Genomic DNA, 25,970 nt, shown 5'->3' with positions numbered 1-25,970 from the left:
TCGCTTGTCCATTCTCGTTGACCTTGTGAATTATAATGTCCAAAAATCATGTAATTTTGTAGTGTGTGGTAGATCGATTAAATTGCCAAAGTTGTCAGGATGACTGCGTATTCGAGGTGGGGATTAAAAATTCTACTTCAAGGATGAGGGCTAATTAGAGGGGGCTATAAGAGAATGGGGTTATTTGAGTGGGGGATATATGTATGAATGGGGGCCAATTTTGGGGTTTATGGTATATACTGTAGTGCACAACTACAATCTTGATATTTTCTTACCACTTGGTTGACGTTCCTCTGACAGGGCGACAAGTCCCATTGGCGAATGAATATTTCCAAGCACGCTTTCAAAAGTGCCATTGCTCTTGTTGCACGAATTGATTTGTGGGGCTTTCCAATCAGCCCAATACAACATGTCCCCAGAAATGGTCAATGAAAACGGGTGTCGTAGATTAACGTGTCGAAGAACGGTTTTACGGTCCTTTCCATTATAATCCATACTGTAAATTCCCGCATACTCCGACCTCGCATCAACCCAGTACACTGTGTATGTCGTCATATCGATAGCCAGAGAGTTAGGCCACGAAATGTCTTTGTTTATCAGTACTTTATGATCAGTGCCGTCCATATTGGCACGCTTGATCATTGGTCTGCCACCCCAATCACTCCAGTACATGTACCTTTAAAAACAAAATACATACGTCAGTTTTCATTCTATTTTGTGTTATTCCTAAATATTCACACAGGCTGCATATTTCAGAAAAATTTAATGACTTTTCAAAATTACTTTTTTACAAAAGCCTAGATTTCAGCAAACGATACAAGGCAGAATGAGTAAATTACCATTGATTCCAAGGGAGTGTCCGCAACGGCTAAATTGATAATTTACAACATACAAAATCAATCCTGGGATCTCAGAAAGTGGAGGAAAGGGTAAGGCCATGGTGAGTTTATCAACAACCTATTGAATTCAATGAAAGCAGTATAATAGTTTGCTATAAAACGTTTAAATGATTAAATAAAGCATTTCCTATTTTCGTACTCCTTTTCGGACCAATTACTGGTCAACGGGACGCACATTTTCTTTTACTGCAGAGGAAGAAAAATATCAGAGCAATCCAAAAGCAAAACTTATACGAATTCAAAATTTTTAAAGTGGAAGCAAAAAAAATTGTTGAGATAAAGCGCCCCGCGGGCCGGATAAAAACTTGCTGCGGACCGAAGTTGGCCCGCGGGCCGGAGTTTAAGAATGGCTGGTCTAGAGCTTGAACGCTCATCGAGCATAGCAAAAAGGACATTAGGTATGGTGGGACAACGTCGCTTTTTAGATCAGTTAAGACAGACAAAGTCTTAATCCCAAGTTTATCCACTGAACCAGCAAAAGGAGCCATGACTAGCCAAGTTTTCCTACATATGCCATGGCTACATGTAGGATTTCTGGGTAATGATTGCAAACACGATTTGGGCCTAAATGCAGTCTTGATTGACGAGAGAATATTTTAGACAACACATGTAACGTCTTAAGTGCGGAATACATTTAATACCATGATAAACAGACGGAATTGAAGACATCCCATTGTCACTTAGGGAGCCAACCCCCAAGAGTGAATTTTTGTAATACTTTTAAATCTAGCATTTGACGATATTTTGCTCTCCGGGTATAGTGAAACGGTTGCTAAAATCTTGTCCCACAACAGGATCAATTAATCTAAAACAGGGAGTATATAATCACAATACCAACCCAAAGGAGGGTAACGCTTCAAATTTGCACCAGGCAAAAAAAAATTTATACGAGCAACTTTGCAGACCCGAGTAGGCTATCAAAATAAAAAGTGATCAAACAGAAATCTCGTGACCCCGACTCAATCACAAAAGGTAACTCAATGCTTTCGTTTATCAGTTGTTAAGAAATCAAATTGGATTACCTCAATAAATATGCTAGATAAAAAGGGATGAAAATTCGCTTATAGACTGCTTGTTAGGAACTCGCACCGAAGTGCACTATTGTTGAAGACACAGTGTGGCTAGTCAGTGCTTAATTCACGGAATGATAAGGAAAGGACTTGACGCCAATCGAAAACTTGGCATAAAAATTGATAAACAAATAAATAACTTGCTAAAATGAGAAGTTCTCACCTCAGCCTCGAATTCAAGCAAATTAACGCCTTAATCTTTCAGGAATGAACAAGTTACATAAGAATCATTGCTCCTTTTCACACGATACTGGAATTGGTTACATATTTGGACTCGTGTAAAGGCGCGAATACAATATGCCGTCGCTACAGATCTCTTCCTTAGTCTTCGGTTAAACAAAAATCTTTAGGAATCCTTAAAGACACATTGCTAACAATGAGCCTTTGCGAGGGTGGCAAATTATCCAGGCGACGATCCAAACAATGGCAGTAAACTTCTATGGATTGATTTCAGACTGTCTGAAAATGCATTATGGGATGCTTGCGTAGCGCAATGGCTCATTGTTAGCAATGAGTCTTTAAAGGCAATTGACAAAATGAAAAATACTGGGGCCCAGCTCTTTCAAGATTGAGCCTTAAAGGCAATCGACAGGTACTAAAGGGGCTTATGGCATCTGCCAATCAATATTAGCCAATCAATAACCGTGTGAGTGGAATCACACTCGCTGATTGGTCAAAGAGAAACATTTAAAACATAAACTTGGCTTTTGCGGTTGTACTTATCCAAGTTTATATATAATCAAGATAAAAAAATATTGATATTACTGAGGCTGAAAATTGTAAGAAAAGCTCAGATAACATTGAGCATTAATGTATTCTAGAATTGTGTACATTTTGAGCCGAATTATTCTCATAAACTACATTCTTACAGAAAGTGCGTATACCCTAAGTTAAGAACCACGGCGAAGGTGTACAATTACAAACATTACCGCGAAGAAGGAGGTGAAAGAAAACGTTCCAAATTTCTGTCTGGGTGTCAAAACGACCTTGGTACTATGTGTGACCAAACACAAATTATAAATGATCTTTATCACTGGATATTGGTTTTAAAATCTCTTCTTGCTGGTAATAAACCGCGTGTCAGTATTAATATTTAAATCGAGGCTCTTGCTAATTGAAAAACGTATTCTCCAGAAAATACAAAACAGTGCGATTCCATTCGCCGTTAAATACGGTCGCCCGTCCCATTTAAGGGAATTAGATGCCCTGCTGGCTTAACATTGGCCAATGAAAAGAAAGGCAAGACATATTCAGGAGACATACCAAAAACCTGTTTTCACGATTGTTGTGCTTTAACGATCTTAACTAGTTGATGATTTTGGTTAAGACAATAACTGATGGCAATGAGAGGATGGTGATAGATTAAGGCGCTTGCGGCGTTTATGATTAATGATAATGATAATAATAATGTTCGATTATGGTGATAGTGATAGTGATAATGATTAATAGCGATGGGATGATTTGGGTACGGTGATGAAAATGATTGCGTTTATGATTAATGCTAATGATCATGATTGACGATGGTGATAATTAAAATGATTAATAGCGATTAAATGATTTGGGTACGGTGATGGCAATAAATGATGAAGGTGATTGCGTTTATTATTGATGATAATGATCGATTGTGGTGATAACGATTTTGATAAATAGCGATGAGATGATTGGGGTCGGCGATAGCGATAAATGATGAAGGTGATTGCGTTTATTATTGATGATAATGATCGATTGTGATGCTAATGATAATGATAGATGGCGATTATGATGATGACGACGATTGATTATGATGCTAAGAATTATGATAAATGGTGAATAGTAAAACAATATGAAAGACGACTTGTCGTGCAAAACAGGGACCAAAGGCTGACGGCCGACAGTAAGCCGTCGAAAATCACCCGCTGAATGAAACAAAGGAACATCTGAATTGAATAATATTCACTGTTTATCAAAATAGGTAGTCTTTGGTTTCAGGATGAATGGCTGGAACAACTTGCTTTCTTTCTATTATTGTTTTTAAAGGAATAATACTTAGCTAAAACACGATTTTGAAAACAAAATCAATAAATCAACAAAGATGGGAAGCTGCAAAATATCTTTAAACATAATTGCATTTGATGTCAAGCGTCTTAGGCCAACCCGAAGACAGTGGAGAAGGAAGAATTTTTCATATTTCTTCATGTCCTAAACCAATATTGTGAATGCCACAAGTTTGAACACGAACAAGTTGACCTCCTAAGATAGGAATTCTCCTCTTTTATACTCTGATATCCGGAATATGTTATCGAAAAATAAAACGGGAAATTTAAATATTGCTGTTATCAAAACAAGAAAACAACAGCCAAGAAGAGAGGACATAAGAAATGCATATTAGGACAATAAACTTTCTTTCATCTTAATAAAAACCATAGGAAAGGCAATCGTGGGAACTGATATTCATTTGGGAAAAATAGAATCATCAATTTCTGTTATGAATATTTCGTTTTTTAGTCGAAATTCCAGAAAGCGGGTTAGAGGCCTAAAGCAGGGCCATAACAAGGGAAGGGAGTGAGAGGCTAAGAAGAGAGGGATTTGAGATTAAGATTTTTACACTGATCTTTTCATAAGAAACTCACTGTGAGAAACGAGTAACGGACAGGAAAAAGAAAGAAACTCTAGTACTCGAAGAAAAAATTAGAAACAATCAGACTTTGAATAAACCCCAGGACTTCGAAATTTTGCGAAAGTTAATCAACATATGGATTGACTTATCACAATTAGGTACTTATGTCAAGGAAACGAACAAACAAGCATATAACAGCGAGTACGGGGGGGGGGTGAAAATGGGGGTAGCCTCCTACACAACTTAAGATTTTTGACGAGGAGAATGATTTTTGTTTGGAAAGTTTCTTAATATTCTCTTTAATACCAAATGTCAAACAGCCACCTTTTATAAATCGTAACATGAGATAAGGTAAAATAGAATTAAACAGGAAATAATTTACTAATCGTCGAACAAATCATTGCCACTACCATATTTTGAAGAAGGAATTTCGAAAAGCTTCTGAAAATTGAGGGTGCTTGGTACTATGGTTACTTAATTTTTTGGTCTTCTTAGGACTCCGTTTCTAATAGACGGTTTCGTATAAAAAACGAGTGTAATGTGGACTTCTTAAAACGTTGAAATGCTGCTTGCTTTCTAAAATTGATCCCATTTTACCATTATCACTTGCCACAATCTGACCACCAGATGTCTTCGCGCTGTTTTTCACTAAACCGAATGACTCCTTAAAGTTTTCAAAACACCGCATGAAACACGATTATCACCCGAGATCCGCACGTAAAGACGACAAAATAAGACCATCCAATAAAATAAGACCATCCACGAATCAATGTCATCGCCAGTGCAAGTACTACCAGATGAAAGCTAAATTTCCGATCAAGTGGAATTTTTGGTATAGATCAATATAAATTTTGAAAATAGAAATTTTGGTATATATCAGTTTAACCAGAACTCGTGATCAAAATTTTTATAGGGGACGTAATTGTGATCAACGAATGGAGTTGGACATTCTCATTCAGCACGGTAATTGCGGTTTTATCACTTATATAAATATATATATATATGTATGTTTTAATCTTTATATCATCATAAATCTGTAAAATATGCACACAAGAAATGAAATATTGCAATTAGACAAAAAATGGCGCTAAACCTGATTGTTTGGAGCTATTTCCAAAACGAGACCGTAAACTGAACTCTTATTGTTGGGGCTGCGAAAAAACCAGTCTTGGTCGTCAAAGCGCATGTGATTCAAATGGTCAATGCGCATGCGTAAAAAAAGACTAATTCAATGCAAATACTCTCTGACCCTAAGAAGTGAGTTGCGTCACTCATTGAAGTCACTGTCCTGTCCTTATCCCCAACAATTTAACTGCGCGGATGCATTGTGATCTGGCTGTACTAAGGCTACACTAAAAACTCACCCTTTCTGTGGCAGCAATGCGAGTGCTCTAGGCTGGTCGAGGTTTGTGTCGATGAGTAGTTTTCTGTGCGAACCATCGAAATTTGCTAGCTCGATCCTCTTTCTATGATCGTCAGTCCAATACAACTTTTTCGTCACCCAATCGACCGCGATCACGGTTGGGCGGCCTGTTCGTGCATCGATAACAACCTTCGGGGATTTCTTTTTCTTTCGCAAACTGAAACTCCTTATTTCATTAACATCAGCAATTTCTGTGAAGAAAACTTTCTGCGACCGCCAGTCGAAGTCGACGGACACAACGCCCTGTAGTCCTCCAAGCAGCGTCGTCTCATTTTCTGGAACTCCAATCTCGAATTTGCGAATGTCAAGTTTATTTGCATAAATGATGCTTGGCTGCTCCCCTGTATAATAAAAGGTTCTATATTATACACAGCTATTAGGCAAAGAATAATAAATGAACTGATACAGCTGAAAAGGTTTGTCAACGGTTTTAACATTGATCATCAAAAAGTAAAATCAGGCGTTAATTAGCGTTAATTAATCATGCAAATTAACGCATCCATCTCAACTTCGAAACAAGAAAGATTGTGTGAAGAATCACGTTATAGTCCGTATTAACAGATCTGATCGTTGAGTGATGATGGCTAGTGATGATTGATGATCAAAGTGATTATGATAATGACGATTATATAAAAACAATAGTGATTAGGATGATGACAATGCTAATAGAATTTATGACGATAATGACGATAATGATTATCCTGACGAGGACGATAATTGATGATAGCGATGACGGCTCACAAAAGTCATTATCCTAATGATTGATAATAATAACGGTACTAATGATTGTGACTGCGATAATGTCTCTTACAATGTTAATTAATTTTACGATGCCGATGATTGTGACTGGGAAAATGACGATTAGAATGTTGATTGATGATTACGATGTCAATGATTGGCACTGCGATAATGACAATTAGAATGTTGATTGATTATTACGTTGTCAATGATTGGCACTGCGATAATGACGATTAGAATGTTGATTGATGATTACGATGTCAATGATTGGCACTGCAATAATGACGATTAGAATGTTGATTGATTATTACGTTGTCAATGATTGGCACTGCGATAATGACGATTAGAATGTTGATTGATGATTACGATGTCAATGATTGGCACTGCGATAATGACGATTAGAATGTTGATTGATTATTACGTTGTCAATGATTGGCACTGCGATAATGACGATTAGAATGTTGATTGATTATTACGTTGTCAATGATTGGCACTGCGATAATGACGATTAGAATGTTGATTGATGATTATGATGTCAATGATTGGCACTACGATAATGACGATTAGAATGTTGATTGATTATTACGTTGTCAATGATTGGCACTGCGATAATGACGATTAGAATGTTGATTGATGATTACGATGTCAATGATTGGCACTGCGATAATGACGATTAGAATGTTGATTGATGATTATGATGTCAATGATTGGCACTGCGATAATGACGATTAGAATGTTGATTGATTATTACGATGTCAATGATTGGCACTGCGATAATGACGATTAGAATGTTGATTGATTATTACGATGTCAATGATTGACACTGCGATAATGACGATTAGAATGTTGATTGATGATTACGTTGTCAATGATTGTGACTCCGATAAAGATGATTAGAATGTTGATTGATGATTACGATGTCAATGATTGGCACTGCGATAATGACGATTAGAATGTTGATTGATGATTATGATGTCAATGATTGGCACTGCGATAATGACGATTAGAATGTTGATTGATTATTACGATGTCAATGATTGGCACTGCGATAATGACGATTAGAATGTTGATTGATTATTACGATGTCAATGATTGACACTGCGATAATGACGATTAGAATGTTGATTGATGATTACGTTGTCAATGATTGTGACTCCGATAAAGATGATTAGAATGTTGATTGATGATTACGATGTCAATGATTGGCACTGCGATAATGACGATTAGAATGTTGATTGATGATTATGATGTCAATGATTGGCACTGCGATAATGACGATTAGAATGTTGATTGATTATTACGATGTCAATGATTGGCACTGCGATAATGACGATTAGAATGTTGATTGATGATTATGATGTCAATGATTGGCACTGCGATAATGACGATTAGAATGTTGATTGATTATTACGATGTCAATGATTGACACTGCGATAATGACGATTAGAATGTTGATTGATTATTACGATGTCAATGATTGGCACTGCGATAATGACGATTAGAATGTTGATTGATGATTACGATGTCAATGATTGTGACTCCGATAAAGATGATTAGAATGTTGATTGATGATTACGATGTCAATGATTGTGACTCCGATAAAGATGATTAGAATGTTGATTGATGATTACGATGCCAATGATTGCAGATGTTTTGTACAATGACTTTGATGATGATTGGACGGTAATTGATGCTGATAGTAACGGTGAATGAAAACGATTATGTTAATGATGTTAAAGGCCAAGATGACGTGGTCAGCTACAGTTTGGACTTAATAAAATATTTTCAATAAACCATAATCATCGTTATGCTATGTTCCTAAGCGAACTTACGACGGCTGAAGGTCATGTCCAATGCCCTTTCGTTTACTAAAGACATTACATTTCAACCATATTCTATGAAAATCTCTTAAAAAGCATAAACGCGTAAAAATAAATAACCACAGAATAAAACAAATTCAAAGCGAGCGAAAACAATCGGGTTCTAAGTAGAACACAATGCACTGGAAGTATTTATTATCGTACTGTGATGGTAAATATGGCCTGTGAATGTATCCTTCATGTGACAAGACAAAACCATTGGCTTTTAACCGCAAAGAATAACGAAATGAGATGAGCGAAATAAGCGTAAGCACCATCTGATCAAGAATGCCTTTGACTGTGATATCCAAACCACAATCTATGTAGTTTTGCACAAACAGTCTAAAATTCTTAACGCGATAAATTGGATTGGGCTAAGGAGGGCATTTTTCGAACGACAATCTCAAGTTTAGTGAATTAACTTAGCCAAACCTTTCGGCATCGCCTGACACTCAATGGATGTGGGGCTATGGGCAAAAAAGGCGGCAAGCAACCTCAAAATCGGTCAGCACCCAGTAAAACCTCTGTACTCGGCACTCAACGCTTTACGGCAACTTGTAATAACTCAAAAACCCAACTTGAATAACAATGTAGGAATATAATTGTTTATAATAGCGAAAAGGTCTACACATCTAACTATCACAAAAACATCCCGATGAAAATACACTATGAAAAAATATTGCAAAATTTGAGCTTCACAATGATTAGGCTATGTAGGGAAAACAAGATTTGGTCTCCCTGTATGGTGTATACTGGAAGTGAAAAATAGGGGAGTGCATGGGCCATGGCTTTCGCTTAATACGAGCCCGCACCGAGCTCAGAAGGCGTGCATTTATTAAGAATGACGTCTGCAGTGGTTCAGACCTCACCACCAACACATAATAAAAATGTAACAAGAGACAAAACGAGCAAAAAAACTTCAAAATATGCCTTGATGGTTGTAGTGTCACAGGATAATTTAAATCTGAAATGAATTCAAATAAACCCATATTTCGGTTGACGCAACTTCCCTTTTGCTCTCCTTTACTTGCACAAACTTGGAAGACTGCCTTCGAAATTTGTAAACATTTTTGTAAAAGTCTCACTATTAATACCCTTTTTACAAAACACACTTAATTAGGACATTGAGGCTCGATTTGCTGAAAAACGAAGAACAGCGTAAGGACAGCCTCAGATGGAAAATCAAAAGAAAAAATAAAACTGACAAATGTTTCTAGTGTTTACAGGACAGAAAGATGATACCAGTTTATCATCTGAGCTACTAACAATATGTTGCAAAACGGCTATTTTGTGAACTCAGAAACATTAAATTCTATTTAGTAAATTTGTAGTAATCAAATGGAGAAAAATCAAAGTTCTGCTGTCAGTGGCGTCGCTTGATCTTCCAGACTAAGGGGGTGGAGGGGCATCAATAGAAAAATTTACCGACAAAGACATAAATCGAGAAGAGTTCTAACAGAAAAACTAAGGATTTTGCAGACAAACTGAATTTTGGGGGTGTTACACCCCCTACATCCCCCGGCTAGCTACGCCCGTCTGCTGCTCCAAACCAAAAAGGTCCTCAAAGTTCTGCTGTAGTAAGCTGTCGACCTCCGCTTTGATATTCCTACCTATGCCTCAATTCTTTCTATTCCAATAGAATACTGAAAGTTAAAACGGGGAAAAGGTTGAAACTCGTCTAGATGTCACTTCGCCGAATGACGTCCACTGTAATATCGTTTGAAGCCACCCAAGTCCATGCTCAATAATATGTCAATAAAAACTGAATACGCTCCACGTAATTTACAAAATCTGATTTCAAGATGCGATGGATGAATGCTAGCATACTGCTTAACTGGAAGTTTGCATAGAAAACTGACTAGATCGAAGTAAAGAAAGGTCCAATTTATGCATTTAACACACACGCATTTTTTATTCGATACAAAGGTCGACGTGTTCAATTTTTAAACGCTTTCGGAATTTCAAAACTTAAGCCACATTACCTTTATAACAGACAGACATTGGAATAATTTCAAGAGCCACAAGAACGGGCCTTAGAAATAACGAAAAACCTATGTAAGTAGACCGTTTGGGATCCCCATCGCTTAGAAACTTTAAATGATTGCAACAGATTTATTGCAACAGTCTGTGAACTATTGCATAAAGTGAATTCACTTCACAGCCATAAGAACGCGGTAAGATGTCCAGATCTAATGAATGGAGTTACTTAAAGAGACATCAAAGTCAATTATGGAAATGGGAACAGGTCTTGACCCTGGTTATGTTGGACAAAGTTAAGCCAAACCAAAATTTCAATTCTAGGAATGGGTCATTCAATGAGCTCGTTTATTTATCCAGGTTTAGCTGTAACTTGCGGTAGGCACTGGCCACTGGTGCTCATAAAAAGGATTGCCTAGCCCACTTTTGCCAATGACTGGGTTACCTAATGCACAAGCCAAAAATTATGTTTGTCTGTGCGGGACAAAGAAGGTTCTACTGGCTACTAAGCACACTCAACATTGCTTGTCTTGATCATAAACGTCTGGATCATAAAACGCCTGGTATAAGGCTGTGGACCTTTGTGTCTTGCGTGACATGGCATTTTGAAGCACAAACTCATCCACTGCAGAAAACCATATTTGCCTTTGCGACCTTAGAAAGGTTTCAATTGGTGCTGAGCATGCTCTGACTCATAAAATGTCTGGCATGAGGTTGTGGTGTATTGCGTCTTCGTGTTTTGTGACAAAAGCTTTTCTATGGCAGAAAATTTAAATAGGCACTGAAGGTTCAAATAGGTAGTGAGCACGCTCAATATTGCCTGCCTTTGATAATGATAATGATAATAATAAAAATAATAATAATAATAATAATAATATAAAATAATAACAAGAACAATAATAACCTCTTTTATTTACAGTTGGTTTGAGCAATAGTTAATATACATAGATAATTATGCAAAACTAATTAATACCAACTATTTATATACATGTGAAAAAAGTACAATGTTAATCTACCTATTTTCATATTTTACAGCTACATTTGTCTCCATACCAGGCATGTATGCCTTTCTTATTTTTTAAATTTGGCTACGTTTTCCACATTCTTTATCGTATCAGGCAAGGTGTCCGAGAGAATGCTCCTCCAGAATGACAATGAGTTTATCCCAAATGATATCGTTTTGGTAGGCGGAAGTTGCAGCGTATATTCTTATTCCTAAATTAAATTGATCAAAAAGGTTTGGCTCATAAAACCTCTGGCATGAGGTTGTGGTACTGTGTCTTTTTACACCTTGTGATTTGTGGCAGAAAACATATCCATGGAATCCTAAACCTGGCAAAAAATGACTTGCTAAGTAATCAGGTAGATAACAGAAAGGTCAGATGAGGACTCGCTAACCTCAGGCAAATGTACACATGTAAGTTAAAGAACCACAAGAATTTAAATGAGTTTGCTCAAAATTGAAGGAGAAGAAATCTATCAAATCTAGAACCGATCTAGTATTCTTGAATAAACATTGCCTGATTTCATTTTTATTGAGGACAAAGGAAAACTGATGTCACCATACTTAAATTTCAAATTAAGCTAAATATTTGATGCTATCAATAAATAAAATAATAGAAAACAATACCTTAAAACTTAAAAGCAGAGTCATTTTTCAATTGGACAAATTTGTAACAATGAAAAGTAAATGTATTTGTGAGCCCATTTCCAAAGCAAATTTGAATCATAACTACAGGAAATGGCATGTCTTTGTGAAATAAAGAGCAGTTTACCTACATTAAGTGAAATGTGTGACCTGCAATTAAATTAAATTCAGGTCTTGAGCAGAATTAATGTACTACTGGTAGTTACTTTGAAACAGCTTTAAAGGATTATCATTTTCATTTAATTAAAAATTCATTTGTATCTTTACTATCCATTTATTTGCGAGCTTTTAATATAATTAACCTAAGTAAAAACAGACATGTCGTAGGACAAAAAACCATGTTGATTGAAAACCAGAGCTGTGCACAACTTTGAACAAGGTTCCATTATCTTTGAGAGGACAAAGCTCTGAACAGTGGTTATTAAGTGACTATATGGTCTACAAGAGGACATAAACATGTTTTGGTCTATATATTCAAAAACTATTTTTAGATAAAACAATAAAACAAAATGCCAACATGCTTATTACTTGGGTAATTATAAGTTGATGATACTGTAAATGATTTGAAAAATACTGGTTGGTTTGTTCTTAAATCAATAGCTGGTGTTCAAGGAACTTTGATAAAGATACAGATAACCTGGCCAAACTGTTAGATCTTACAAGATTCAACAAACAGACGGTAATCGGAACATCATGGACTTTTCACAGCTCATGCAAGAAATGAAGTAACTATGGAAGACATAACTCAAGTTATGATTTGCAGGTGAAAGCATGATTCTGATGCAGCAGTTGCTAATTACTGTTGACAATTGAGCAAGTGTATTTTGCAGCAGCATTTTAGTAGGTGCTAACTTTATAGCCCAGTTGAAAATAGTGCATTATCACATTTGGTGACCTCGTTTTAGGCTGAAGGTCTCTGAAAGATGACAAATATTTAGCAGAGAGTTGACCATGTTTGGACTTATTCATCAATAAATTCTAAAGAAGTGGTTTTGCCAAACAGGTGCCATGGTTTGCCTTCAGTATTAACATGGTTTGTCAGTTGAGTATCAATAGTGGTAGAATGAACAGAATTTCTTTCTTTTAGGATGCAAAGCAATGCATACAATCAAAATGTCAAAGAACTAAAAAACTTTTTTTAATGTTCCTTCATAGCATAGATTCAAAAAACTGTTTATCAATGACAGACAACATTTTATTTACTTTTTTGTTTCTGAATGGTTCACCATCTGCCTTTACACTTGTTCTATTGTTCTTATCTATTGTATTTATTCTGCTTTTCTCACCTCAAGCTGGGCCTAGAAACTTTATTTATGCCGTTTAAATAGCTATTTTTTCCTTGCTTGAAAATGTGTTATCTTTTCTTCTTTTCTTTTGCATTCCTTATTTTTCCCCAAATGTATGTAATAGTTATTATAAAAGGCTTACAGTTAAACATCAAAGAAACTGTTTTTTAATTGAGAATCTAGTATTCGATATTTTAAAAAACTTAGGTGCTGTTGAATATATATAAAATATATGTATATATGAGTGGCTAGGAGCAATTTAGCCAGATGCACAATAAACTCTAGTTCTTACTTTCTGAGAAATAAAAAAAAATTCTAGCCTGCATGATGAAGCAATTTAGTACTCAATTTTCTTAAATATAAAAAAGGTGCTAAATACGTCTCCATGTTCATTTCAAACATGGAACACCTTGCCTTGATATTATGAATGCATTTTTAAATTTTAAACACACACAGGTATCAACAGCCATGGTTATAAGTTTTGCTTTTGACAGTAATAGCTTAAATGGTTTACCCCTGTGGAGAGTCAACTTAAGGGGTACTTAGGCACTAGGAAAGTATATAAAAGTAACTTTTAGATAATAATTAACCCCGAAATATTTAGAGAAGAATTCTTAATTCACTTGTGCATCTTCTTTTCTAGCAATTTTTTCCGAACATTCCAGAAAAATAAAAATCAATGATATTAAAGATTTACAATGAATTTTTGCCAGCCCTGCATTTAGGCATCACAGTCTACAATCCCTGTCATTGTCTACAATATCAAGAGATATTTTCTCTTGGTTCATGTTTTTTTAGTCATATAAATACCTTCAATTTTATATATAAATATGTAAACATGTGTGTAAAACGGCACCAGGCCTGCCCATAACACTTTTAACAGAAGAGCAGTAAACAGCTCTCCTATTTGTAGATAAATAAGAATAGAAACAAATGAAAAATTGATTTCAAGGAGAGCAATTTCCTTCTAAGAGCAATTTTGGAGAGCAATTTGTTGCTTCCCTCCAACATTTGAGGAGAGTCTGGGATGGAGCAAGAGCTATGGCTCTCCTCGTATGACCAGCCTGAACAGGATTGGTATTCAAAAGAGTATTTTAAACTCCTTCTTAAGTTGCTATCGAATAAGCTTATTGACATACGAATGGTAATAAATAAGGGGTTTAGAGAATAATTGTCCAAAACTGATATAACATAAGATAAATCTTCAAAAAAGGTCTTCTTACCAAGCCCTAGGCCAGAAAAAACTTTCTAATGGGGCTAAAACCACAAACAGTAACACAATGTATATATATGCAAACCCAACAATAACACTTTCACAAATTGAGAGACTATGGGAATGAGGATGTTACTTGTTTGTACCGGTATTCCTATTAGCTCAGAAGAATAACTGTTTTGAAAAATTTTGCAGACGCTAATGTTTAAAGATTATAACCTTTGCATTAGTTAATATATATTGCAAATGTGTGGTTCATACAAAATTTTCTGGCATGACAATTTTTTGGATAACTCTGAATTTTGCAGTAATATTTTTTCAGACAAAGTTTTGTCCCAATGTTTGTCGTGCTGGAAATGTTTGTAATTAATGTACTTACAAAATAAGGACTTACTATTCCTTGCTGATTTGAATCCTCTCTTATGGTCAGAATGAAAAAGGAAATAATCTAAGTTAGGTTCTAAAAGTTATAAAAAGTTTGAGTTTCCTTCGTGTTTTAATAGCACTTGACATTCACAAGATCCTCCGAAAATAAATTGTAAACAATGTTTAGTTTGGTTGAGAAAAACATTCCTCTTCTGAGACAATTCCCATTACTGTGTACATGAGACTTACATTTTTGAAGGGATACTGACTTTAGGATAAAACCACAAAAATGAAATTGTTATCTTTCATTGTCTCGACTGAAAGGTTTCAATGCAGTTGGCATAATAATGCCAAAACCCTTTCGAAACAGTACTTTATCTGGAAAATCTCTTCGCATGATTACACATTAACGCAAAATCATGCCACGGCTCTCAAAATTCATAAAACCTTACTTAACTTGGGGTTGAAACAAATTTCGATTTTGAGTTTTACAGCATAAAAAACTGAATTTCATAAAGATTGGACAAGGATGGTCCGCATGGATGTTTCATGCTAGCCCCTGAATGGGTAAATCAATCTCTGATCTGGTTTATAATGGGGTTTTACACAATTTTAAACGGCCTTCACTAAGTTTAACATGGGTTAAGCAAGTGGCTTAAAGACTGAACTTTTGAGCCTTCTTAAGAGGATGTGAAGAGAAGGACTGTTGGTAAATGCAATCAAAACAGAACTTGTATACTTGAGGATCTCTGTTGGTCATGTAAATAAATAAGTTCAGCTTGGAAGTTTTCAGAATTAAGCGCAAATATTCAGCTTTTAGTTGTAAAGGTCATAAGAAGTGCATACGAAAGATCTAGCCTAATTATGAATCAAAGCGACAGATCCTGGAGTCCAGTGGCTTGGATTGGAAGTACACGATGCGGTTCTGGAAAAGATTTCCACAGCGACACTTTTAAAAATTATACACTTTTTTCGCAAACAGTAATTCGCGCTAACTGACTAGCTTTCAGTTTTTATTCAAGTGAACGCTTGACATATGCCATCTTTAAACAAAACCAACGAAATTTCACATTTGGCAAGCTTGGAGGACAATCGCTTTGCAACCCAACATCAACATGCGAACACTAAGTCAACATTCCGCCAGCTAGGCACGAAAATCATCCAGACTTCAAACTGAAACACATAAATTCAATCTCAACATATACAGGTGAACAGGATGCAACAAAACCTATACTTTTCCAAACTCAGCTTGGAAAGGAAGACAAAGAGACGTTGAGCGCAATTGCTTCGACTTGATCGATAGACATTTCGTGATGTCATCTTGTTCAAGTTGTGTTGACAACGGACGAAGACGTTTTCCTTTCTGTTTTTAAGAAATCGAGACAACAGTTGAGCGAGTATCAGTATAAACCAATGAAAGAATCAATAAATGTTCCAAGTTCTTATCCCTAGGTGCTGCAATTTATCTGAATTTTACGATAAGCAAAAGCGTTTCTCCTACAGTTTCGACTGGCCGAAAACTGCTTTCCTACTCGAAAACCTGATAGGGAAACAGTTGACTCGAGCCATTTCGGTTAAAGATAACCAAATTTCAGCATAAATTGGTTGCAAATCTGTTGCAAAAGCTGATATGTAACGGATTATCGTAAGATACAGGAATGCCGAAAGTAACAAAGTTCCGGTGTGCCTTCTTCGGCGCCATGACATAAATGATTTAACTTACCGTAGGCCAGTGATGGAAGCCAGATGATAGTGGACAAGAATAAAACATAATTCATGCCGGACAGTGTTGTTGGATACCTCGATAAAATACCATTTCACTGCTTCATTCGATGGGCAGTAGAGCCAGCAAAGTCTCCACAACGTGTGAACCACAAGACTATGAGAAACTATTTGAAAAAACAGCCGAATAATGTCTTGAGCATGGTAATTACTTACACTCAAATCCGAATTCGCTTGATCGCGCAAGCACGCTATTAAATTACACCTGGGGAAGATAGAGCCCCTGCGCAGTAGCCGTGAGGCCCTTGGCCCTTCTAAACGTGATTGTATTAGACTGGACAATTTTAACCTAAATATAAACACTTTTTTAAAAGAATACCCATTTTTTGCCAAATCTCGATATTCTTGAAAACAATTGATTTTTAGCCTAAGATCGTTCTTAAATCATTCTTGTACGAGGTGTATTTTCGCTCAAACGAAAACAATTCAAATCTTTTTTATGTGTTGCTTCATCATAAAATTAAAGAACAGCAGAACAGAACGACAAATGTGGTATTAAAATACAAAATCTAGTCGCTGAGTAACATTATAGAGTTAATCACAGAATGAATGAGTGCATTTCAAAGTGTAATGTATAAACAGTGTGAATGTTACAGCTCTTTGCTTTTCGAGAAAACTGAGATAAATTAACAAATTAAATCTTGATGAAGCTTGAGCCTGGTATTTTTCTTGAATTATTTTTGAATCTTTGCGATTTTGAGCCTCAATATTTCCAAGACTATATTTTTATAAAAAATGTGTATATTTAAAATGTGTGTATATTCTCGTTTTTTTTAAATGAACATTCAAACTTAGTGCTATCAAATTTTTTAGAATATTATTGCTCAACTTCAGCTGGCACATTCTCACTTTTCAGGAGTTCAAAGCCAGAGAATCGTTTGACTGACAGAGCTCGTTTTGTTAAACAGGGTCTTTTCCATTCGGGCGGACGATGTTCCCCTGAAAACAGAAAACATACCAGATTTGAAAAAAGAATACTTTGAAGAATGAAGTTTTTTTAAGAATATAAAGAATGGGCAAATTTCATAGTGTTCTTATAAAAATAAGTGTATATTTTGATTATAAAGAACTCAAAAACAACCCCTGCTAGAGAAGTACCATATTTTTATTGTTCTGTCAGTTTATTTAGTGCCGTCAGAACGAAATTCACACAAGAGAAGGGGCTGTCCATCGAATTGTTCCTATCCATTACACTGGTATTAAGAAAATAAAGTACTGTTTTGCGATTATTGGGGGGGGGGGGGGGTTGCAGCCAAACCGTTTGGGGGTGTCTAAACATGCTAAGAGCAGGCAAAACTTTTCATGATTTCCGCTTTTTATATGCTGAAGTCCGCAAAAAGAATTCGGCAACAAAATTTCCGTCTCCTGCCTATTTTCTTCGAAACATTCTCGAAAACATGGTAAAATGGCTGTCTTTGTCAATGAACTACTGATATGAACTACCCATAACTAGCTATATAATATAAAGTTATTTGTTTCCATCCAGTCCACAATATTGTTGCGCCATCAAAAACAATGACAAAGGGTAGCATTCTAAGAATGGAGGATTTAGATAAAGCAATATGAGGACACTTTCGCAATATTCCTATCAAACAGGAATTAATCAAAGATCTGTGACCAATAAACATCATGTAAAACCCACTTAAAGGGGGCTTTCACCAACGTTGTAAGCAGAAATGCTAAAAAATACGGCAACGGCTGATAAAGTTAAAATTCTTCTTTTTGCAGCAATTGTTCGACTAACGACTGAAAACAACAAGTTTGACAAATAACGGCTAGCGACAGAGCTTCTAGCCAAGGATTAATTAAAGGTGCAGTGATGACCAATTTGTGCAGTGAAAAATCAAAAATGTGCAATGATGAATTGAAAAATGTGCAGTGATGAACTACTTCACTTTTCTGTTTGAAATACTCCAAATACTACTGATTTGGATGTTTTTAGAATAAAGACAAATGAATACAAACTATAATCAAGAGTCAAATAAGATAATAGAATCAACCTACGTGTGAAACTCAACTAAAACCAGCTTTAACAATAAAAATAATATACAGTTAATCACAAACGCACGAAGCTGCAGGGGTGCAAGCTCTCAATTTACCGACTGGTGTTCCTGGGTTTTGGGAGTGACCTTTCATTGTTGTACATACCTCATGTTGAGGGGCTCAATTTCCTCTCTGTAGAGAAACGCTTCGATTTTTGCTTTCCCTTACCTTTGACATGATAGAGCCTTAACATGATTCCCGAGAAGCCAACATGTTTCTCTGATAGAAAACCCCTTGTTTGCTTTAACGATTTCAAACACAAATGTTAACGATTTTGACGTACTTTAGTAAAACTGCTCATATGGTCATTTCAGGTACTCCTTAGAATTTACTGACTGAATGTGACTTTTCTAAATTTGCCGACTGAGATTTGTCCAAAAGCACCCCAAATGTTGCTACGGCCCGGCGTCCGAAATGTAGCTACTGCCCTACCCAAGGTACTACTGCCCCGGCGCCCCCAATGTAAGTATTGCAAAAAATTCATACCAGTATTTGCGAAAAAGCTATTACCTATTTAGATTTTTACTGTTTACGAAGATGAGATTTTTAAGTATACCGCTTCCTCAGACATATTCTTTTTAGGAGGGGGGATGGTTGGGAGACATATCAGTAGTGTATAAAAGCAGTTTAGGGGATTCTGAAAGAAATTCTTAGGAAGCAATATATTGTTTTTTAGATTAAATTATATTAGACTTGGACCTTTTTTCTTCCCTTTTGGACGACTTTTGGGCCCAAAAATTGATCTATTACTAATTTTTAAAGCATTTCGAATTGTGCATTGTTCTAACATGTTTAATAAATATTTGAAAATTAAAGTGTTTGTTAAAGAGGTAGACATTTATGTACCGTAGAAGTTACTTGAAAATGCCTGACTTTGAAAGATTGAATGCCCCAACTACTACATACATTTTTATACAAATGTCTGAACATTTTTATACAAATGTCTGAATTTTTGTTGGGCATCAGTTTTCCGTAGTTCAAAAATTAGATATTGCCCTTCTTCATTACGATAACATTATAGAAAACAAAGTCTTTCTAGCAGATTACAAGCTTGGCCTGGGTTTCTCGAAATATTTGCATGAATTCTCTGCTCAAAAACTCATGTTGATAAAACATGAAGACTCATTCTTGATTAAATTTGAGCCTAGCGTTTACTCTTAATGCATTTTTTGATGATCTGTTCTTGACACTCTTCTGGTAATGCTCGGGACCCCTCCCTGTCCCCTTCCACGACGCCAAATAATCACAAATTCGAAATTTTCATTCACAAATAAAATTTGTCTTAGCAATATCATCAAAGAAATACATTGTATAGATAAATCACAGTCGCTCTGTTAATTGTTGACCCGGCTTCAAGGCAAATGAGGTCCCGTGCTTGCAAAGTTGTGAAGCCCTTCTAGAATTTACATAATACCTGATAAATCATTATCTTAAATTTAATGAAAGTTTAAGAAGAACAGGACTTAGATTTGGAGAATTGGAAGATTGTTTTTGGAAAATCAAGACAGACTGTATGTGCTATAGAACAGAAATGTACATTAAAACAAACTAAAAACAGTTACTAGAAAATGATTTTCAAATGAGATATAACGAAATTGTGTTGGCAACAAGATGATCAACGTGCTTATGCAAACACTGCACCAACATGCATCCACACACACATAAAGAACAGAATACGCATATAGAAAAGGAGGAGAGAAAGGCATGCGCACCACACACAAACTTGCTGAGAAAACCGCTGGCGTTTGCAATCAAGTTGCACAGGCATTGCGAAGCGTTGAGAAAAGTGGGAGTCTTAAAAAATCTGGGGGGGGGGGGGTAGAACCGAATGAAAAGAGGCATTAAGTGGGGGGCTTAAAAAACAGGAGGGGGAGGGGGTGAAACTGAATAAAAAGAGGCATTTATGGCGGCTCATTTCTTAATATTTTGCGTTTGTTGCTAAAGCCCCCTTCCAAGCCCTCCTGCTCTGTGGTACCCACAAAACATAGAACAGCTTTTAAATTGGTAAAATCTACACAGGTTTATGTAGATCAGCGTGTCTTTAGGTCAATAATATGCGAAAAGCTTATTGAATCGATTGAACTATATTTTAATGCATTTAAACAGTAATTTTAAAAATTTCAGAATAAAGATGAGGCCCAAGGCCAATGGGGCCCTGAGCTTAGGCACACCTTGATGGTAGATCCGGCACTGATGCTTATATTACAATAAATAATTCTTAAAAGTTTCTGTATCGTGAATTCTTACGGGTCTCTTCAATATCGCAACTTCACAGCAGAATATCAGGCACACGGCCTCTAACTGCCCCAGGGCCGCATGAGAGGGAACAGCCTATACACAAAAGGTAATGCAGAATATTTGTGTTTAATAATTATATTTGATAATAAGGAAAGTTTACACTCTGGTAGGAAAGCAACAGGTCAAGCCCTCATATAACTTTTAAAATGTACACTCATTAGAGACAAACAACTGATCTAATAGACGCATTTTCATAACAAACTAAGCTTGGGATACGTACTCGGCAACAGAAGTGCCTCATGGGGACTGGGGGCACATCCCCCAGTTTTCGGCAGGACCAGTTTTGCCTCCCTCCCAGTTTCTGAAGGGCTTGATAAATGCCAGAGCTTCGTTTTAGAAAGGACCAGGACGTAACGCGAAATAACCTTATTATCAATTTCAAGGAGCTCCTGTTTTTCTTTTTCAGGTGAACTGAAAATAAATTTCGACAATATTCATTTCCACTTAATCTTTAAAAGAAAGATTTTGAGCAGATTCTTATAATAAAGGCAATCACTACTACTTGCATTTGGAGGCTCGATTTTTGTAGAGCGTTTTGTCATAAAAAAATGTTTCCAGGCCCAGGGAACATGTGGCTTGTAAGAATACTTTCAGTTTCTACATTTTCTTCCAACGATTTCTGTTGAGATAACACACGCAAGTGGCACAAAACGAAACTAACATCTTTAAAAGGGAGGGGTAGGGGTGCTTATACTAAGGATCCTCACTTAAGAATGGATGTTTCTTATTGTAGGAGCACATCACACTTTGCCCTTAGGTGTAAAAACCTTACACGTTAGAGAAACAAGGAAAATGAGATGGCTCTTCCGGGGCTTTTGCTCTTTGGCTATGTGCACTTAAATTCATTTACTTTGCTTCGTCAACGCGTTAGTCGAGAAAGGAACTCACTTTAAATTGAAAGGTGTCGACAATACAATAAATTAGAACTTGCCGGGCCTATTTGAAGAAAATAATAAAGGAGCAATCATTTGTAAAACTAACATTCAATTACATATCTTAACATAAAATATTGGACGTTCTTTCAATAGGTAATTAACACTTCCAAAAAACTGACGTTTAAGTAAATTGATTTTCAATATGGTGTAGGAAGCTTCAAAATCGAATTCAAGTATGATATCACCGGAACATTTGCAGACCCCAGTCAGGGCTGTCACTACGGGGGAGGGGGTTGTAGAGTGGTGTGACACCTCCTTTGAAAGTGAAGGATAACGTCTTTTGTTGGCAAATAGCGTGAATTCTCGAATTGGCCCCCCTCAAAAAGTCCCCCTCCCTCGAATAAGCCCCCACCCTAGAACTACAAATCGTCAATAAGCCACCCTCGAATTAGCCCCCACTGCCCCGTAAATTCTCGAATGGGCATCCCTCAATTTGATGATTTTTGCCATCTGGGGTTGCCTTCGGCGTTTTATTGATCTACTGCAAAAATTTATAATTTGGTGATAATTAATTAAATGCTCATAAAAAAATTCCTACTAAAATAAACAGGGTATTTTAATAGTGTCTTCTTAGTGTCTACAATAATTTAATAAGCCTCCCCCCTCGAAAAAGCTATTATCAAAAAATCTCAAAAATAACTAAGCCCAAGGGGGCTAATTCGAGGATTTACGGTAAAGGATGGCTCACCCACATTTTCGGCAAACTAGATTTGGGCACATCCTCGTAGATTAAAGCTAGCGACGGCCGGCCCGGGTCCAAATATCTGTAATTACCCAAACCCCATGGATGCCCGTTCTGTTTAAGACCATGGGAAAATGAAATACGTTTTTACAAAATGTTCATACACGCCGGAGATGGATTGGAAATAACAGAATCAAATCCAAATGTTTCAAGAAAGAACAAAAATACTTAATCTACTTATTTATGGGAGCAGGATCCCGAGTTTCTCACTTTTCTTCCTACTCTGGGTGCCAGAACCTGAGAGAGTCAAAAGATAAAGAACGGGGGAAAGGAATTGCGAAGGAGAATGTAGAGGAAAGGAGAGAGAGAGGGTTTGTTCTTGCGTGAAAACTTCATTTCCCTATTTACGGCCTCATTAAAATATTACCCCGAACTTCATTGAAAGACATTTATAGTTCTTGCTAAAATAAATCCGAGCGAAACGGTTTACAATCGATCACTAACTACTCTCAGATCTATAATAAAACGTTAGCTTTATATCGTCATAAAACCAACATAAGGAGCAATAGTTGAACGAATAAGGTACATGTAGATCCAGATTCTAGTCGAAATCTAAGCAAATTTCCAAGAGCAGACTTGTCTTCTTTTTTCCCAGCCAATTCATCTGACGTTTGGGATTTTTCATGGAGGTCTCGTGAAACTAAAAGTCTGCTGTGTTTCTGATTGGCACACTGTGATGATTCGCAAAGTAGCCGGTTTACAAGGTAGCAAAGACCCAGATACAACGTTTTGTTTGGGGGGGGGGGGGCACAGCCCTGATAAATAAGTGTAGCAAGAGCTATATTTTACTAAATAAAAGTACTTTACTTTTAAAGCCATTTATGCCAGTTTTTGATGGTCTGTGACGCAGGCTAGGCTTGAGGGACAGATGCCCCATTTAATTATAATTCAAAAGGTTATGTATATGCTAGTTTTTTTGCATTTCGTGGGAGTGCAAATTACAAAAACAGCTTTTGCATCTTATATTAATTTTCTCTTAAAAAATGCACGTTGCTTATATGCCCTGGCACTACCAACATGACAAAATACCACAAACGCTTTATATTGAAAACAAACGGCTTTCGACAGCCGGAAAGGGAGGCTGGAATCAGGATTTCCTGGGTTGTGCACTTCAAGAGCCCAGAACAACCAAAGACTCTCGTCAAAGTCTTTAAGGCCCGAGTTACACGAAGTCGGATTGGGTTCACTTCCGATAAGGGGTTTCATTCAGTTACACGATCCTGAAGCTATCCGAAGTACTTTGGTGGGACACCGTAATTGGAGTAACAGTGACTCCGCTCTGGAGGTGAACTGAAAATCAATCCGAAGTACATCTTCGCATTCCTTCTCGTGTAATCACTAATTACGAAGTGATTTTCACTCCAAAACCTCGTTCCAGATCACGATGCCTCATTTCGAGGCTGAATGTGCAAAATGTGCGCGCTTTTTTAAGAAGGAAATACTCAGCATAAACACGGCTGACATCAAATTGTTAATCAAAATTTTTCTTGGCATGCTTCCGGGTTTCACCACTTTAATGCAGCAGAACATCATGTTATTTGAGTTCATTGCTAACAACAATCTGGCACGAAGAAAATTTTTAATGAAACAAACAGCTGCTTGTAGCTATTGCATTAGGTAAAGGAGAAAAAGGCCCAGCGTCGCTTCTGGCTTAAGCCCGGTCGCTGCAGTGGCTGGTGGTCAAACCTAAAAAGAACGGGCTTATAGAAAATGATGAAGAGTGGCGACTAAGAAATATATTTAATTTGTTGTGTTATGAACTGCGTCCATACATTGAAACATAGCAATCTGACATCGTGTAAGAGCGAAGCAAAAGTCAATCCGAAGTCGTGTAATCACTTGGAAAAGCAAAGTGCAACTGCTTCGGATTGGAGTGGGCAATCCGAAGCGAAAACCACTTCGACGTCGTGTAACTCGGGCCCCAACTCAAGTGTTTTTTCATGGAATCAATACATTAACCAGGTCAGCGACATAAGTTGCCTGTATCTATACGCACACATAACCCCCGCACACGTTATACTGTCTTCTGTTGCCTGTAAAATGTTTTGTTTTAGCTCGTCTATACCAGTGGCGTCGCCAGCCCAAAAATAAGGGGTGGACAAAAATGCGCTGAAACACCTTTTTTATCTACTGTGTTTCGAAATTTTTGGAAAAGCAATCTGAAATAGTATTTCGAGAAGCAGCAATCGAATAGTTTTAAACGGATTTTGAGAAATTAGAAAATCGACCTCTGGGAAGACTGGGGTGGGCATGTCCATCTCGGCCCACCCCTTTGTGGCGCCAGTGGTCTATACATAATGGAAACGCTCCAATTACCTTCGGTTTTTTGTGTTGTCTTTTTCTATCCGAAAAAAGATTTTTAGCTCTTTCCTAATAACGAAACCTTTAAGACGCTCGCAGTACTAAAATCATTTATCAAGAACAGATTATTGTTTTAGTTACGTATACATTAAAATGTAAGAACGGAGTATAAACCCCGAGCATACTTTCTTATAAAAATGTGTTTGTAAAGACGAAGAACAATTTCCAAGATCATGTATTTCTGAGCCACACGAAAATCTTTTTTTTATGAAACTAAATCTACTAACGTATGGAGGACACCGTCTTTCTCAGTTGCTCGATCGAGAATTTTTGCGACAGATGGCATAATTAACATAAAGCTTTAAACGAGTTATTTGAGATCTTGTTTGATTTTTTTAATCAGTTTATTATGATCTTCCACTCAACATTCAATATGCCTTTCCAAAATTACAATGGCAAAATCGCAATATGTGGAAATCTCAACACGCTTAGACCTCATCTCATCCCGGGCTTAGACATCAACGCGGGTTGAACAATACCGGCAAAAAATTTAAGATTTGGGGTGCTAAAAAAGAAGAGGTGAAATGTGGGGCATCGAAGGTATTTGATAATTAGTCATAATCATAATCATATAGCGTGGTCTGATTTGCCAAGTTACGCGTAGAAAAGAAAGGGGCGAATTGAAATACAAGCCCGTGTGGAACGCAGCCTCGGCTGGAATTTATCTTGTAAATGGCCTTTTCACGACCGCTCGATAAAAAACTCATGCCTGAATTACAGATGTGTTACGATCT

General features: G+C 36.8%; 1 protein-coding gene across 1 annotated transcript in view; it reads right to left on the bottom strand.

Annotated features, from left to right (window-relative positions):
* LOC135695324 (low-density lipoprotein receptor-related protein 6) overlaps window positions 1–17,040 on the bottom strand; it is a 31,887-nt gene extending 14,847 nt beyond the window's left edge. Inside the window, exons 1-3 of the mRNA XM_089108814.1 lie at window positions 16,799–17,040; window positions 5,930–6,329; window positions 276–676 (exon numbers count right to left, since the gene is read on the bottom strand). Of these exons, the coding sequence (XP_088964940.1) occupies window positions 276–676; window positions 5,930–6,329; window positions 16,799–16,853 (856 nt within the window). The 5' untranslated portion in view covers window positions 16,854–17,040. The remainder of the gene's footprint in view (window positions 1–275; window positions 677–5,929; window positions 6,330–16,798) is intronic.
* Window positions 17,041–25,970: the final 8,930 nt, after the last annotated feature.

The sequence above is a fragment of the Rhopilema esculentum genome, chromosome 2 (assembly GCF_057945365.1).
Source record: "Rhopilema esculentum isolate cy_ngs chromosome 2, ASM5794536v1, whole genome shotgun sequence".
In the NCBI taxonomy this organism is placed as follows: domain Eukaryota; kingdom Metazoa; phylum Cnidaria; class Scyphozoa; order Rhizostomeae; family Rhizostomatidae; genus Rhopilema; species Rhopilema esculentum.
Note: the sequence above shows the minus strand (reverse complement) of the source record. Positions and strands in the feature narration are given on the sequence as shown.